At 49.9% G+C, this 13332-nt stretch overlaps 1 protein-coding gene across 22 annotated transcripts in view; it reads left to right on the forward strand.

The window, feature by feature from the left end:
- Positions 1-5307: 5307 nt before the first annotated feature.
- Positions 5308-13332, forward strand: part of FBRSL1 (fibrosin like 1) — a 554989-nt gene continuing 546964 nt past the window's right edge. For all 22 annotated transcript variants that reach the window (XM_075516665.1, XM_075516674.1, XM_075516686.1 and 19 more), the window contains exon 1: positions 5308-5696. In XM_075516665.1, coding sequence (XP_075372780.1) covers positions 5403-5696 — 294 coding nt within the window. In that variant the 5' untranslated portion in view covers positions 5308-5402. The remainder of the gene's footprint in view (positions 5697-13332) is intronic.

The following is a 13332-nucleotide window of genomic DNA, read 5'->3' on the forward strand; positions in this document are numbered from 1 at the left end:
ATGATGAAGCAAGTGATAAAGGCAGCCCATGTTTGTGGAAGCAGTTAAGGCCCGATCGTTTTAGCAGAGTATTGGGGTAGCAGGGGGAGAAACAACAGAAAACGGCTAAGCCCAGCGATGCAAAAACCAGTTTATTTAACATCTTGAAGTATGTTCTGGTGCATGCCAGAACTGCAATGAAAGCCTGTGGTCTCTTTTTATTGCCTTAAACAACTGTGTGTTCAGTTTATTTACTCTGACCTTTTGGTTGTCCTTCCACCTTGGACATGACAGTCCCTAGCAGAGCAAGGCCTCCCAGATTCAGCCTGCGCTGTCTGCAACAGATTGTGGAGCACATTTGGAGTGAGAGGAACAACACAGATTTGGGGCCTGATTCTCATTTGCACTGAAGTTGCTTCACCTTGCTCTGACGGCACAAGGCAGGGAAAGTAAAATAGCAGCCCTGCTTCCCGCTCCGCAGGATGAAGGAGAAGTCTCTGGATTACTCTGCTCTGATTAAAGTCCCTGGGAATCCGAAAATGATAGTTAGACAGGGACTGGGTAGATTTTCACATTGCCTCAGGCTAGAGAGAATACAAAAGCACCGCCTTTCTCCGCTTTTCGTAACTTCCAGTCCTGCCCCAGACACAGGAATAGAGCAATTGAGAACAAAGTCCCCAAAGTTCCAGCGCGGTGTTCCAGTGCCACCAAGGTTAATGTCCAGGGGCAGGCTCGTGGCGAGAGCAGTGCCGTGTTTACTGCTACGGTAGCTGCTGTTCTGATGCTGTACTCACTCAAGCTACGAGCAAGGGTCTTGTTCCTGATCCTCAAAAAGCAAAGGCATAGCTAGTTGGTCATTAAAATCTGCAGCAGCATGCATGTGATTAAAATGTTAATATCGATATTGTAATCAAGGTCTGACTCACAGGACAGCTGGTAAGAGACTTATCTGTATTGCTTAGCCCCAGTCACCTGATGCAGACCAGGGTTACAAAAAGGTTGTGCCCCATCACATGGCAGGAATTGGCAGTCACTGGCTCATGTGGCTGGCTGCTGGAAAGGGAGAAGCAGCTCAGACACAGGTGCAATATTGTACGTTCAGCTGTGCCTGCGCTCCAGCAAGAGGAAAGCTTTTCTATACGTTTCCTCGGTGTCACCTAAGCTGCAGCTCTGTTGCGAAGGTACTTGAGTGTCTCCTGTCCACCCGCAGTGCTGCTGCTAGGTTGTCCTCCTTCCTTGTCTCGCTGGCCTGTCTCTCTTGCTTCTGTTGGAATTTTCTGTGCTAGTTTCTATCTAGCTGAGTTTTATCTATTTAAGCCTGGGGTAAATTTTGCCTGGTGTTGTCTAAGCACCGAAAGAGCTATAGTCTGCAAAGCTTCTTTTCAGTAAATTCAGGATTAATGAAGAAGGCCTCTCTATTGTTGGAATGTCTAATACAATTATGAACTGAATGAATGGACTAGGCAGCAGTGGAGGGCTCCCAGGTTCGTGGCAGGGAATTGTCTGTTTTAACATCCATCTGTTTTCATTCCCTCTGATCCATTATCATTCACCTAGAGTTATAACATGATGAATATCATTGTGCAGAAAGCCATTTGATGCTGGGGGGGGTGGGAAAAATCACTGTAGGTCTGCCTTCTATTGAAAATGTGAAATTGCCTTGGTGGAAGGAAAGGCACGATTGATTCAGAGATGCCATTTCAAATAGAGGCATCCTTTCACATGTGGACTGTCTGATTTTGTTAATTCCTTTGGATGACCCTTCTGCTGCATCTTTCAACAACAATATACATATATACAAAACTGGTGATAACTATGGATAATCATCGTGCTGCTGAATTTGTGGAGTTAATTGAAAAAAAAAAATTGTATTCACAACTTTCCTCCGAAGGCACCTTCGGTTTACGTTCACAGTGATGTTCTCATCCTGCTTACCTGTTTGTGTACAGGAGTTGAATCTCGATGACCCTGCTGACAGGAAATAAAGAAAGGAACTTTACAGGTAATTTCCACTGTCCTTGTTGGTCAGCAAATTTGGAAGTGAATGAAAAAGAGAACTAGAAATGCATATTAACGATGGAAGACCTAAAGCACAACGGGTCTGAAATGAGTGCTACCAAGAGAAACTGTTATAAATTCCCCAGTTTATCTTTTTAACGGCTTACCCTTATGATGTACTTGCAAGCAATATAAAAATTACCTTGTAAATTAAAGGACAGGCTCACAAATGTAAAAACAGCTTATTGAACCCAGTGTAAATGCTCTTTTCTAGAAAGTGACTCTTAAAATATTGGTAACGCAAATACAGTTGTTAAGCTCAATCCATTGTTTAACTGGGTGTATCTAAACTCCAGAGCTTTCATTAACAACCATCCCCTGGATCTTGTTTATAGCTTTAAAATACTGTACATCTAAAAAAAATATAGCACTGTCCCTCAAAGAAACAGGAGGAGAGACACCACCCCATCGGAAATCCACAGTCCAGCAAAACCCACGGCAGATAACCGACTCCCCACTAGCCTGTAATTACCCAAGGAAGCGGCTAGACTTAGCTATCTTCCTTGCTTAATTGGCAGGCAAAAGATTATAGGATTTTATTAGGACACAAATGACACCGATACAAGTGTGATTGAGGCATGCAATGCATGAATGACTATTTGCATTAAGAGGCTTTGTGCTACGCATGGGATTTCTACCTTTGGTTTTAAATTGCTTAAATTTAAATGACGTTTCTGTGCTCCATTTTAAAAGGGTGATATTTGTTTTAGCTCTTGTTTAAGTAAGGTAGGGGAAAGCTGTTGCCAGACACCAGAAACCCTTCTAAAAGAGCCTGTCAGGGCCGGGTAGAAGGAGGCTGATTTTTAACTGCTCCATTATCAGATCAGGAATATGAGAAAACCGAGGAAAGGCGGGCATTGCAGTCCCCACGTCAAAGCCCCTTGACTGGTGCGTTACATACCCAGCTACCAGCCTGCCGCTGCTGGGGCACCGGCCTGAGGAAGCCACCATCCCCGGCGATGACTGACCGCGAACACGAGCGCGAGCAGGTGGCAGGAGACTTTTTTGGCTTCCATTACTTCCACGGCTCCTGCTACACTGAATCTCCTTCATGGATTCTTTTTCTTTTCCCCCTGCTTATTTATGAAGCTCGGTGGACTTCTTTAGGTTTTATTTCACAACTTCCTTCTAACTTCTCTCACATCCAGAACTGGAGGCTACCCCCTGGGGAAGGTGAAAGCAGCCAAAGATGTAAGGAATGGAGCCAAGTCAGTCAAATGGAGCAAAGCCAGCCACACACAAGGAAGGGAGTACCCAGGAGTGATGGTAGCGTGTGGTAATATCTGACTGCGTGCAATAAAAGATGATAACAGGAGGATTAGGTCCTGCTACCACTGTGATATGTGGGACAGCGGGGGCCCTGATCCAGGCACACCTCCCTCAGCGCTGTCCCTGGGGCTAGGCCATGCATAGCTGCTCTGTTGGCCACCAAGCTGGTCCCCTTTCCAGGGAGGTGCCCAGGGACCAAGCCTTGGCCGAAGTGATCCCGGAGAGAGGAGAGGGCCTGAAAGGGCAGGGAAACAAGAAGGGAACTGCAGCCTCCTGTGTTGCAGAACCTGAACGAAACCTCAGCAAGATGGCCTGACGGGGAGCAGGGGTAATGAACAGGCAGGATCTCCTGCCTCTGTCTCCATGACCCTGGCCTTCACCCTCGGCCCCCTTGTGCTGCTCCATGTCCCGCCTACAGCTCTGGCTGCCCAGCTCCTTTGCCCCTGCACCCTCATCACCAGCTTGTCCCCTAACTTGTCCCTGACTCCCCACATTCTTCCCGGGCTTATCCCTCAGCTCCTCCCGTGCCCCTCAGATTGTCCTTGACCCCCAACTCGTCCCTCAGCTCATGGTTTAACCCCCAACTCGTCCCTCAGCTCGCCCCTTGGCCCTGGCTCATCCTTTGACCCCCAGCCCGCCCCTCAGCCCGTCCCTCGGTCCATCGTCTAACCCCCAACCCGTCCCACCGCTTGTCCCCAGGTCGCCCCTTGTCCTCGGCTCCCCACTCGGTCCCTCGCCCCCGGCCAGCCCCTCTCGCCGCCCCGCGGCTCTGCCGGCGGTGCCCCCCTCCATTTCCCGGGGGCTCAACCGGCCCCGTGAGGCGAGAGCGGGGCAGGGGGACCGCCGGGCCGCCCCCGGGAGGACGTGCGGGAGCCGGGCCGCGGGGGAAACTTTTCCCGGCGGCGGGGCCGCGGCGCGGTGCCCCCTCCTCTCCCCGCTGAGGCGAGGCGAGGCGCGGCGCGGCGGGGGGGCAGCCGCGCGGCGGGGCGGGAAGGAGGAGGAGGAGGAGGAGGAGGAGGAGGAGGAGGAGGAGGAGGAGGAGGAGGAGGAGGAGGAGGAGGAGGAAGGGGGGGGGGCCGGGGGCACGGCCGGGCCTGCGCCGGGGAATGACGCGCAGCTGGCAGCCCTGCTCATGCGCGGCCGGCCGGGCGGTGCTAGCGCCGCGTCCCAGCTCGGGGAGAATGGGGCGGCATCCGGGCAGCGCCGACTGAGCGGCTTCTGGGGGCCGGGGCTGCGCCGCGCCGCGGGCGGCCGGGCTGGGGCGGGCGGGCGAGCGCCATCCGGCAGCGGGCGGCGGCGGCGGGGGCGCCGCGCCGCGCCGGCGGGGGGCTGCGAGCCGCCGGCGGCGCCCGGCGAGGAGGGGTCGGCGGCGGCGGCGGCGGCGGCGGGCGGCGGCGGCGGGCGGCGGCGGGGGCTGCCCAGGGATTGTCTCGCTCGCTCCGCGGCAAGAAAGTTGGGCGGCGAGCGCGGCGGCGGCGGCGGCCCCCCCGCCGCGGTGCGCGGCGGCCGGAGCGGGGCCCCGGAGCGGCGCTGCCCCCGGGGAGGGGGCGCCGCGCCTGGATTATCCCGAGCTGGGTCGAGCCTCCTGGATCTGCCTCTCTCTTCCGCGCCGAGTGAATCCGAGGTGTCCTCGTCCTGATCCAGCTATCTCCCCCCCCCCTCTGTTTTTTTTTTCCTCCCCTCCTCTTCCCGTCTCTGCTTTTTTGGGGGGGTGGGGGGGGCGGGGGGTGGAAATTTGTCAAGGTCATTCCGTGGATTTAATATTTTTTGTGTGTGTGTGCCGCTCACCCCACCGCCACCGCCACCCAGCCTTGCTCTGTGGATTATCATCGCCCTGGATCCGAGGGTCTGAACAGCAGGATTTTTGTTGTTGTTGATTTTTTTTTTAATTATTATTATTTTTTTACGGGCTCCGGGGTTTGGAGAGGGGAAGCGGTGAGTTGGAGGGGGGCGACTTTTCTCTCCCCCCCCCCCCCGCGCCCCCCCGCCCCCACCCCCCCGCGCCCGGCCTCCTCCTTTTTTTTTTTAAATTTTTAATTATTTTTATTATTATTATTATTATTTTTACATTTTTTTGATTCGCTGCTGCTTCGGCAATGGATGGGAAAATCCGGCAGAGCCGGAGGTCGAGGTCGCAGCGGGACCGCGTGCGGCGGCGGGAGGCGGCGGCCCGCGACCCGCGGAACCAGAGCCCGTCCTCGGGCTCCGAGAAGGAGCCGAGCCCCGGCAAGGAGAACGGCGGCCAGAACTGCACCGCCCCGCGGGGCCCGCCGCCCGCCGCCCGCGCCGCCCGGCCCCCGCGCCGCCGCCGCCGCGAGTCCAGCTCCCAGGAAGAGGACCTGATCGATGGCTTCGCCATAGCCAGCTTCAACACCCTGGAAGCGCTGGAGGTAAGAGCGGAGGGGCCGGGGGGCTCTTCCCTCCTGCGGAGCGGGGGCTGGCGGGGGGGGGGGGGGGGGGGGGGGATGGAAGGGAAAAGGAAACAAAAAAAGAAAATTAAAAAAAAAAAAAAAAAGAAAAAGGAAGCGCGGCGCGTTCAGGCTGCTGAATTGTGCAAATAGCAATTAACGTGCATTAATCCCGGTGTCAGCCCGGAGGGATCCCGGGGCTGCGGTCGGGAGGGTGGCGAGCCAGCCCGGGTGCTCGCAGCCCCGCTGGCAACTTGGTGCACCCCCCCTTCCCCAGCCCCCCCTTCCCCCTCCGCCCCGGCCCCGGCTGGTGTGAACTATCACTTAGGGCAAGGCAAATGTTTGTTTGGGGCTTTAATTGGCTGGCGGAGGGCTGCAAAATATTCCTGGCGTGTTGGGATGGTCCGGTATTGTTGTGAATGGTGGAGCTTCCCCCTCCCGCCCCCCCCTTCCCCCCCCCCCCCCCCCCGCCCTCCGGCTCGTGGAGTTTGTGTTTGCATTGCCAAAATGTTACTTTATCTGTCTCCGGAGATTGTTAGCAAATGGCTAGTGTTTGACATTTTGTGGAAAAGAGATGTTTAAATGGATAATAATCCCTTGGTTGTAATTCCCATTTTTGAAGTAATTGAACAAATTCTTCATCTCTTGTTGACTGTACATATTTTTCTGGTGTTAATAGGCTGGCAAAAAATATTGCTTGTCTAACTTATTACAAACAATATTTGCTGAGCAAATACTGCCTGCCTTGTCTGAGCTAAGTTAAGCAGAGCAGGAAATTTAATATTTTCAGAGGGGCATTGACAAACTAAGACTTTGGCTTTTGATTTTTGTTTTGTTTGTGTACAAGGGGAAGAAGTGAGTTGTCGAGAGAAAGCACCTAACAAGTCGCTTGACGGGTGTAATAACTTGAATTCCCAGCAAGTATGAGCAACCCTGGTGCCTTTGCCCACTTTCTTTGACACACCGTGGTAGAGTGTGGGCAAAGTTTTGGGTGCTCTCCCTACTTCATATTTCCTGTCACTTGTGTTTCTATTAACCCGCGGTACAGTGACGAAGGGTTCTGCGCAGGCTAGTGAATAATCCCGGATTTGCCCTGGGATCTCTGACATCTTTGGCTCTGACTTTGAGATCCCATTTTGTCTGTGGGCTTCGCTTCTTCCCAGCCCACCCCTCCTGCCACGCAGGCCTCTGGGCTCTGGTGGCATCGTGGCTATCGGGAGGCTTTTGCTCATAGAACCAACTTCTCAAAGTCCCAGAGCCGGTCCCTCGGAGGTGTCAGCAGTGGCCTTGGCCACCTGCTCTGGTGTCGGGGTGATGAAACCTTTGCCTGGGGAGCCTGGGCTTCTGCTCAGGAGGGACATTTAGCCCAGCAGTCCCTGAGCAGCACTAGGTGTGTAGGTACCGGAGTGGGAAGATGACTTGTGTTAGCTTGGCCATGGCTATTCTTTGGCCTTTCGCAGCATCATTTGTGGGGCGTCGTCCTAACGGGAAAGCCAGCTACTTTGTCGACGCGGCAGTGATAATGAGTGAGCGATCTGCTCTCCTGTGCCTCTAAAACAAGCCGTAGACATGTCTATATCTTCTTTTTTATTTTTCTTGGGCATGCTCTTAGTCAAATATGCATCAGCAGATAGGTCCAATTAAACCCCTGAGTGTCTACTGAGCTGTCAGTGAAGAAAGTAAAATTCATCTTCCTGCAGAAATTTTCTACCATGATGAACACATTATCAGGAAATAGAATTGAAATGATAGTGCAGTCCCTCCGGGGCTGATGGGGAAAACTCCGGGCTTTTCAAATGGGATAAGCCTTGTTGTCAAATCAACCAAACCGTAACCTTGATAATAGGGTGCATGAGGATAGAAGGTGACCTTAGACTTCTGCCACCCCAAAGTACCTCTGTCTGTGGAAGCACTTCTGTTTTCTCTTTAAAAAAAAAAAAAAAATTATGTACAAGTCTTTACAAAACCGTCCCCTTTCAAACTTTGCAAAACACTTCAGTACCACCTGAAATTAATTGATTTCTACTGCATTTACCAGCACGCAAGAGAACGCGTGCACCTTGGCACCTCAGATGGTAGTCGGCACCTCGGAGGGAATCGTGCGAGCAGAATTCACCTGTTTCTTTTAGGTGCTGAACTAGGAGCTATGTTGTATTCCAGGGTCTCCGAGAGCCCTAATGGTGGTGTGCATTTCATAAATCCCGGTAACGCTGAAAAGGAGAGAACGCTCTGCGTTGTGTGGAGTTTTCCAGGCAGCGCTGCCTTTGACCATGGGTGATGGCTGGCAGGTTTGATGCAGCAGCGAGGGAAGGGGATTATTAAGGCAAAACTGCTTTAAAGCAACATATGCCCATGTAAATGACTGAAGTGGCAAGGGCGTTTTGCGCGGTGTGGAGCTGTGTTCTCTACTGAACTGGACTGCAACAGGTGGTTTTCTTCTGCTTTGGAGGAGATTTGCCTTTCAGCGTGTATTTGGTTTTTAAGAGTACTTAAAATCTGCTGTGATGATATTTTGAAAATAAATAAGAATTGAAACCTTCCATGTTCGTGAGGGAGCAGAAAGAATAAAAGTCAGTATGCAGCCTAGGAACAACACTGAGCTAAGAAAGTCTGTTTTATTTGATTTCTAATCCTAAAAGGAGCTTGTGTTGCATATGTGGTAGTTTGTTGTGATCCCTTCTTGTGTTCTTCTTCAAGGTTTGTTTGTCACTTGACGTTAGAGTGAGCTGTGATTACGCTTAATAGGTTAGCTAAGCTTTGGGCTTTCCCCTGGAAATTAAATTTCTCAATGGTTAGGCAGAACTTAATGGTAGAAACATTGGGGAGAGGTAAGGTGGTTTTTTGTTTGTTTTTCTTTTTATCTCAAAATATTGTGAATTCCCCTTCCCCACTGAAGAAAACTCTCACCACTGGTGTTCCTGTAAATAAAGGGTGCTTTATAGAATAAATATATATGTTCTTCCTTCATGCTGACCTGGGGGCATGAGCAGTTAAGGTTAATACTGAGGGATGGCTTTATGAAGTCTCCTTTAGCTCTTTGGTGTGAATTTTAAGCATTCTGGATTTTGATTTAACTTATGTGGCAATGTTTCCTTTGGCAGTTGTCATCGGAAAATACTGCGTCTTGTTTCTGAGGTACTTACTTGTGACTTGACTTATGGATCCCCTATCCTACCGTCTTTCACATAGACAGAGTTGATTATGTATATATTTTAAATTAGGGAAAAAAGAAAAAAAAAAAGAGCCCACAGACAAACCAGCAGCAGCCTCTTTCTCTACATAAGAAGTTAAAACTTCCCCTTTCCCTTCCTTCCCCTGAATCTTCTTGTATAAATCCGGCTCCAACTCAGGTTGCATGCAGCTGATGTGTGTGTAGTGGGGGTTTTTTTTGTTTGTTTGTTTTTGTGGGTTTTTTTTTTGGGGGGGTGGGGGTGTGGTGTGTGTTGTTTTTTTGGGTTTTTTTTGGTTTTTTGTTTTTTTTTTTTTTTTTTTTTTTAAACACCCAGACACTGAACATGACTTTGGAGTTAACAACCTGGAAGCTTAGTTCGCCCTGACCTGCTGGCTTGGGGCGGTCAGCGAGACGGGCGGCTGCTGGAAAACCGTCAGGTGATGGTGCTGCCCAGGAGATGGGTCCCGTGCGGGGAGCCAGAAAAGCTGGCGGGCTGAGAAACGGGGGATTTCTCGCCGCCTTCCGAAATGAATGGTATGTATGTGAGCATGTGTGTATATTCATTACGTTCAGACGAAGCTGCTAATTATTCTTGAAGGTGATTGGTGAATCAGAGCGAGAGAATCTAAATGAGCGAGTCGGTAGTTGAGGGCGCTCTCTGATCATAGCTGTTCCTTTCAAGTATGAAAAACAGCGCTAAAAGGGAACTTCATCAGAATGTTAATGAATGCGATCTTTGAGAGCAATTGTTCTCCCAAAGTAGTTGTAAAGACAAGGGGTTGTGTTTTCTTTTTGGCTGTTGTTTATCATTTTTAGAGATTCCAGCGAAGCTTTGGAACGCTGTATGGAAATTTTAACTTTCCTGGTGTGCGTGCGTATGGGTTTTTTAGGAATGTTTAACCTATTTATAGAATCTCGCGGAGAATCCGCTCGCAATTGTGCGTGGAGTGACGCGTTGTGAGAAGCAGATCCCCGAGGTGCGAAGAGGCAGACCTTGGCTTGGAGCGCGTCCTGTCGAAGTGGTGATGCTGCCCTTACGAGCCGAGTTGGGGCCCAGCTGCATCTGGTCGCAGACCCGAAGGAGATTAACGCTTTGCCCGCTCTTACTTTTGTTTGTATCCAGAGGTCTGGCAGTGCTAAATCACAGTCCCTTCTCTGCTCTTTGCACTTGAGTGTAGCAGAGTTTAGAAAGCCTAATGGTGATAGTAGACTTCTGGACAGAATCCATAAGTTCTTCAGCTGTTATCTTGATAAGGCTGTTTTCACATGTGTGTTGTACACTGTGCTGTTACTGTTGCTCTGATCTCTCATTGATAAGAAAACCAGTGTATTTAACTGCAGCTTCCTGTTCCAAAGGTTTTGTGCTAGTTCCACTGACCTAGCTATGTAACTTCTCCTTTATCATCATATCTCTGCATATATACTTTGCAGCTTAGTTTTTTCTATAGCTAGTCTTAAGTTTTAAAACAAGTTTCTAGATTAAGTATTTTTTCCCTTCTACTTAATTGTCAAGTGGTGGTGTATCAAGTTAGTATTTCTGATGGCCAGTTATTCCTTAAATAAATGTGTGTTTAACCTCTGGAAAACTAATGATTTTCTGGATGGTGCTCTAAAGGCTCTAAATGCCTTTTGGTTTTCCCGAAGGCTTGTTAGTCTCCATTGATTTGTTCTATTAGTTGTTGATTTTTTGCATCTTGTCCGAAGCGGGTACTTAAGGTATTTCTGTTGTTGTTGAGGAATATGAGGTGGTTAACGCAGAGCTAAAACAGAGGGGCGAGCTCTGGAAAGCCCGAAGTGTCTGCTCAGTTGAGCCAGGAACCGAGGGGAGCTAGGCTCGCTGCGAACCACGGTCAGGTGGCGGGCACGGACGAGGAAGGATCCAGCTCTTTTGTTGGAGCTAGAGTTCTCTACCTCATCTGTAAAACCTGCCGGGACCAATGGGCGTATTGGGCCCAGGAGAGCGAGCTGCATGACAGGAGTGACCGTGTGCATGGCACGTGCGGCTCCCGACCGGGACGATGCCTGCAGCCCAGGCCAGGGCACCCTTAGCGCATTTAACATGGCTGCGATGGCATCGGAGAAAGGAAGCGGCTTGCTGACCTGAGGCTTGGCTGTGCAAATCCCAGGCGAGTCCAGGGGTCACCCTCCTCCCTACTTGAGGTCCCATTTTTAGCTCAAACTGCACTCGACCCTGTCTGTTTGGGGTTTTTGAAAGACCTCTTGATATCTTACCAGTTTTTCCAGAATAGTTTCCTGTAGCATAACTGCTCAGCCTTTCTTCAGGGGTCTGAAACCTGGGGTAAAACAGGAGACGAAGCTTGCTGAAATGTCAAGTGGACCAATCGCCACAGAGAAATTCAGAAGATAAATTATAATTAATTAAAAAAATTTGAATATATCATACTTCAGAAATACAAGGTACTCTGTATTGCACAGATAAGATTTTGTGATAGAGAAGGTATATAATAAAATTAGTGTTCCACTTCCTCCAAATAACAGATGATATAGGATCCACGTTAACGTTTGCTTGCAGCAGTGCATTTGACTTGTTGTCTAGTAAGTACTGAAAACTTTGCTGGCCTCTCAGTATGCTGACGAGACACACTTTTAATCATTTATCTCGATTATTTCACAGAACGAGACCGACTCTCACAATGTTACTTTCTGGGAAAATAACAGTGAAGGAGGGAGCCTGGTAGGATGAGATCAGCCTGGCGTATTCCGCTTTGTTTCTTTGACAGATTCCTGCTTGCTCTGCAGAAGGGCTGATGTATCGCACAACTGTACCTCTTTAAAATTTAATACAGGTACAGAGATACAATGCCCGGGCTGGAGCCAGTTACACTGATACAAAGGTTTTTGGGTGTGTTTTTCTTTCTCTTGGTAGCCTCCTGTTCTCCTGCTTTCTGTTTCTTGGCGTGAGGTGCTGCATTCTCCAGGCACGGCCACTGCAGGCTGCTCCCATGGCTTTGCGAGGCTGCTCCCATGGCTTTGCGAACATCGGGCTTTGCGAGACCTGGGGGGCTTTGCGTGCGTGTAGATCCCAAGCCGTGTGTGCCCCTTGGCTGGGGACGGTGCTGCCGGAGGTGGGTGTCACTTCGGCGGCTTCTGTAGCGGCTGGTCTTTGTCCTGGTGACACAAGCCATGGGGAACACCGTGTAGTTTGTCTCCGGTGCTGCAGCAAGTACTTGAGAGTGAACGCTATCAGCAAAACTGAAACACTGTGTCCTGCTTGATGCAATATTTTTTTTTTTAAAATAAAGATTTGTAATACAGCACGGAGGACGTGCGTCTTCCTATCAGTTGTATGCGAACATCCAGCTGTAAGTGAGAACAATTTCCAATTCACTGCGCTTTAATGCCTCCAGTTTATCACGGTGAAGGTATAAAAGAGTTTTATGTAGGTGAAGTGGCTCTTGCTGTTTAAATATCTTCTGGCTCTGCTGTGTTCAGCACAACGGGGGCTGTGACCGCTCCAGCCGGGCTCCTCACCTAGAGACCAGAGTTGGAGCATTATTTTTCAAGGAGATGGAACAGGGCCGGTAAAATAGTCTCTTTTCCAAAACTAATGAACTGTTAAGACTACTGTTCAGATGCTGAAAGGAGAATCAGTCTTTATGTTATTAATCCAAACTGTTTAAAATGGAGGAGAGGGTTAAACAGCTCCCGGGCCGCCTGGGCAACACGTTTGGTTGTCGGTCCAGTTCCTCTGGGGTGAAGGATTATGAAAGCTGGGCAGGCACGAACTGCACCGGCTGCAGGGCTCTCCCACCCTGCGCCCAGCCGGGCCAGCAGATGTGTCGAGCCCTAATGGCAGGTGAATAAGTGCATGTTGATTTTTGTAGCTTAATTATTTTGCACTGAGTGACCGGATCCGAAGTTTGGAAATACCTGGTGAAAAGGAGCGCAGGGGCAGCTATGTACGTAGCGCTTGCATGATCCAAGATGAATGGAAAGAGTTTCCATTGTAGCTCTGTCTTGCTTCAAGCCAAAAAGGGACTAAACTTGAGCAAAAGTTGCATCTGCAAGGTCAGTGGTTGGCATGGATAAGGGGATTGAAGGGATCAAAATGATTTCCCTGCGCTACTAGCTGCAAAACATGGGCTTATGGCACCATTCCTGTCTCTCCCTTTGTGCTCAGAGCAAAGCTTTTTTAATCTGGTACTGGCTATGTATAGTTGTGCTACACAGATGTGGCAATTTGAAGTCAAATGTTCTATTTTGGGGACTGCCGGGCACTGTCGGCAGGGCAAGGGAGCTGTGCTTGGGCTCCTCTCCTCTGTCCAAAGCCTGCCTCGCGCTCTTCTAAACAGGTTGTGATAGAGAAGCATTCAGAAATATACATATATATATATATATATATATGGTGCACTTGTGCCTGTGGTCTAAACGTGAAGTTTATAGTGTTTGCAGCTGGATATCATTGCAGTGTCTTCCTCTCCAACA

Source organism: Mycteria americana, chromosome 13 (assembly GCF_035582795.1).
Source record: "Mycteria americana isolate JAX WOST 10 ecotype Jacksonville Zoo and Gardens chromosome 13, USCA_MyAme_1.0, whole genome shotgun sequence".
In the NCBI taxonomy this organism is placed as follows: Eukaryota; Metazoa; Chordata; class Aves; order Ciconiiformes; family Ciconiidae; genus Mycteria; species Mycteria americana.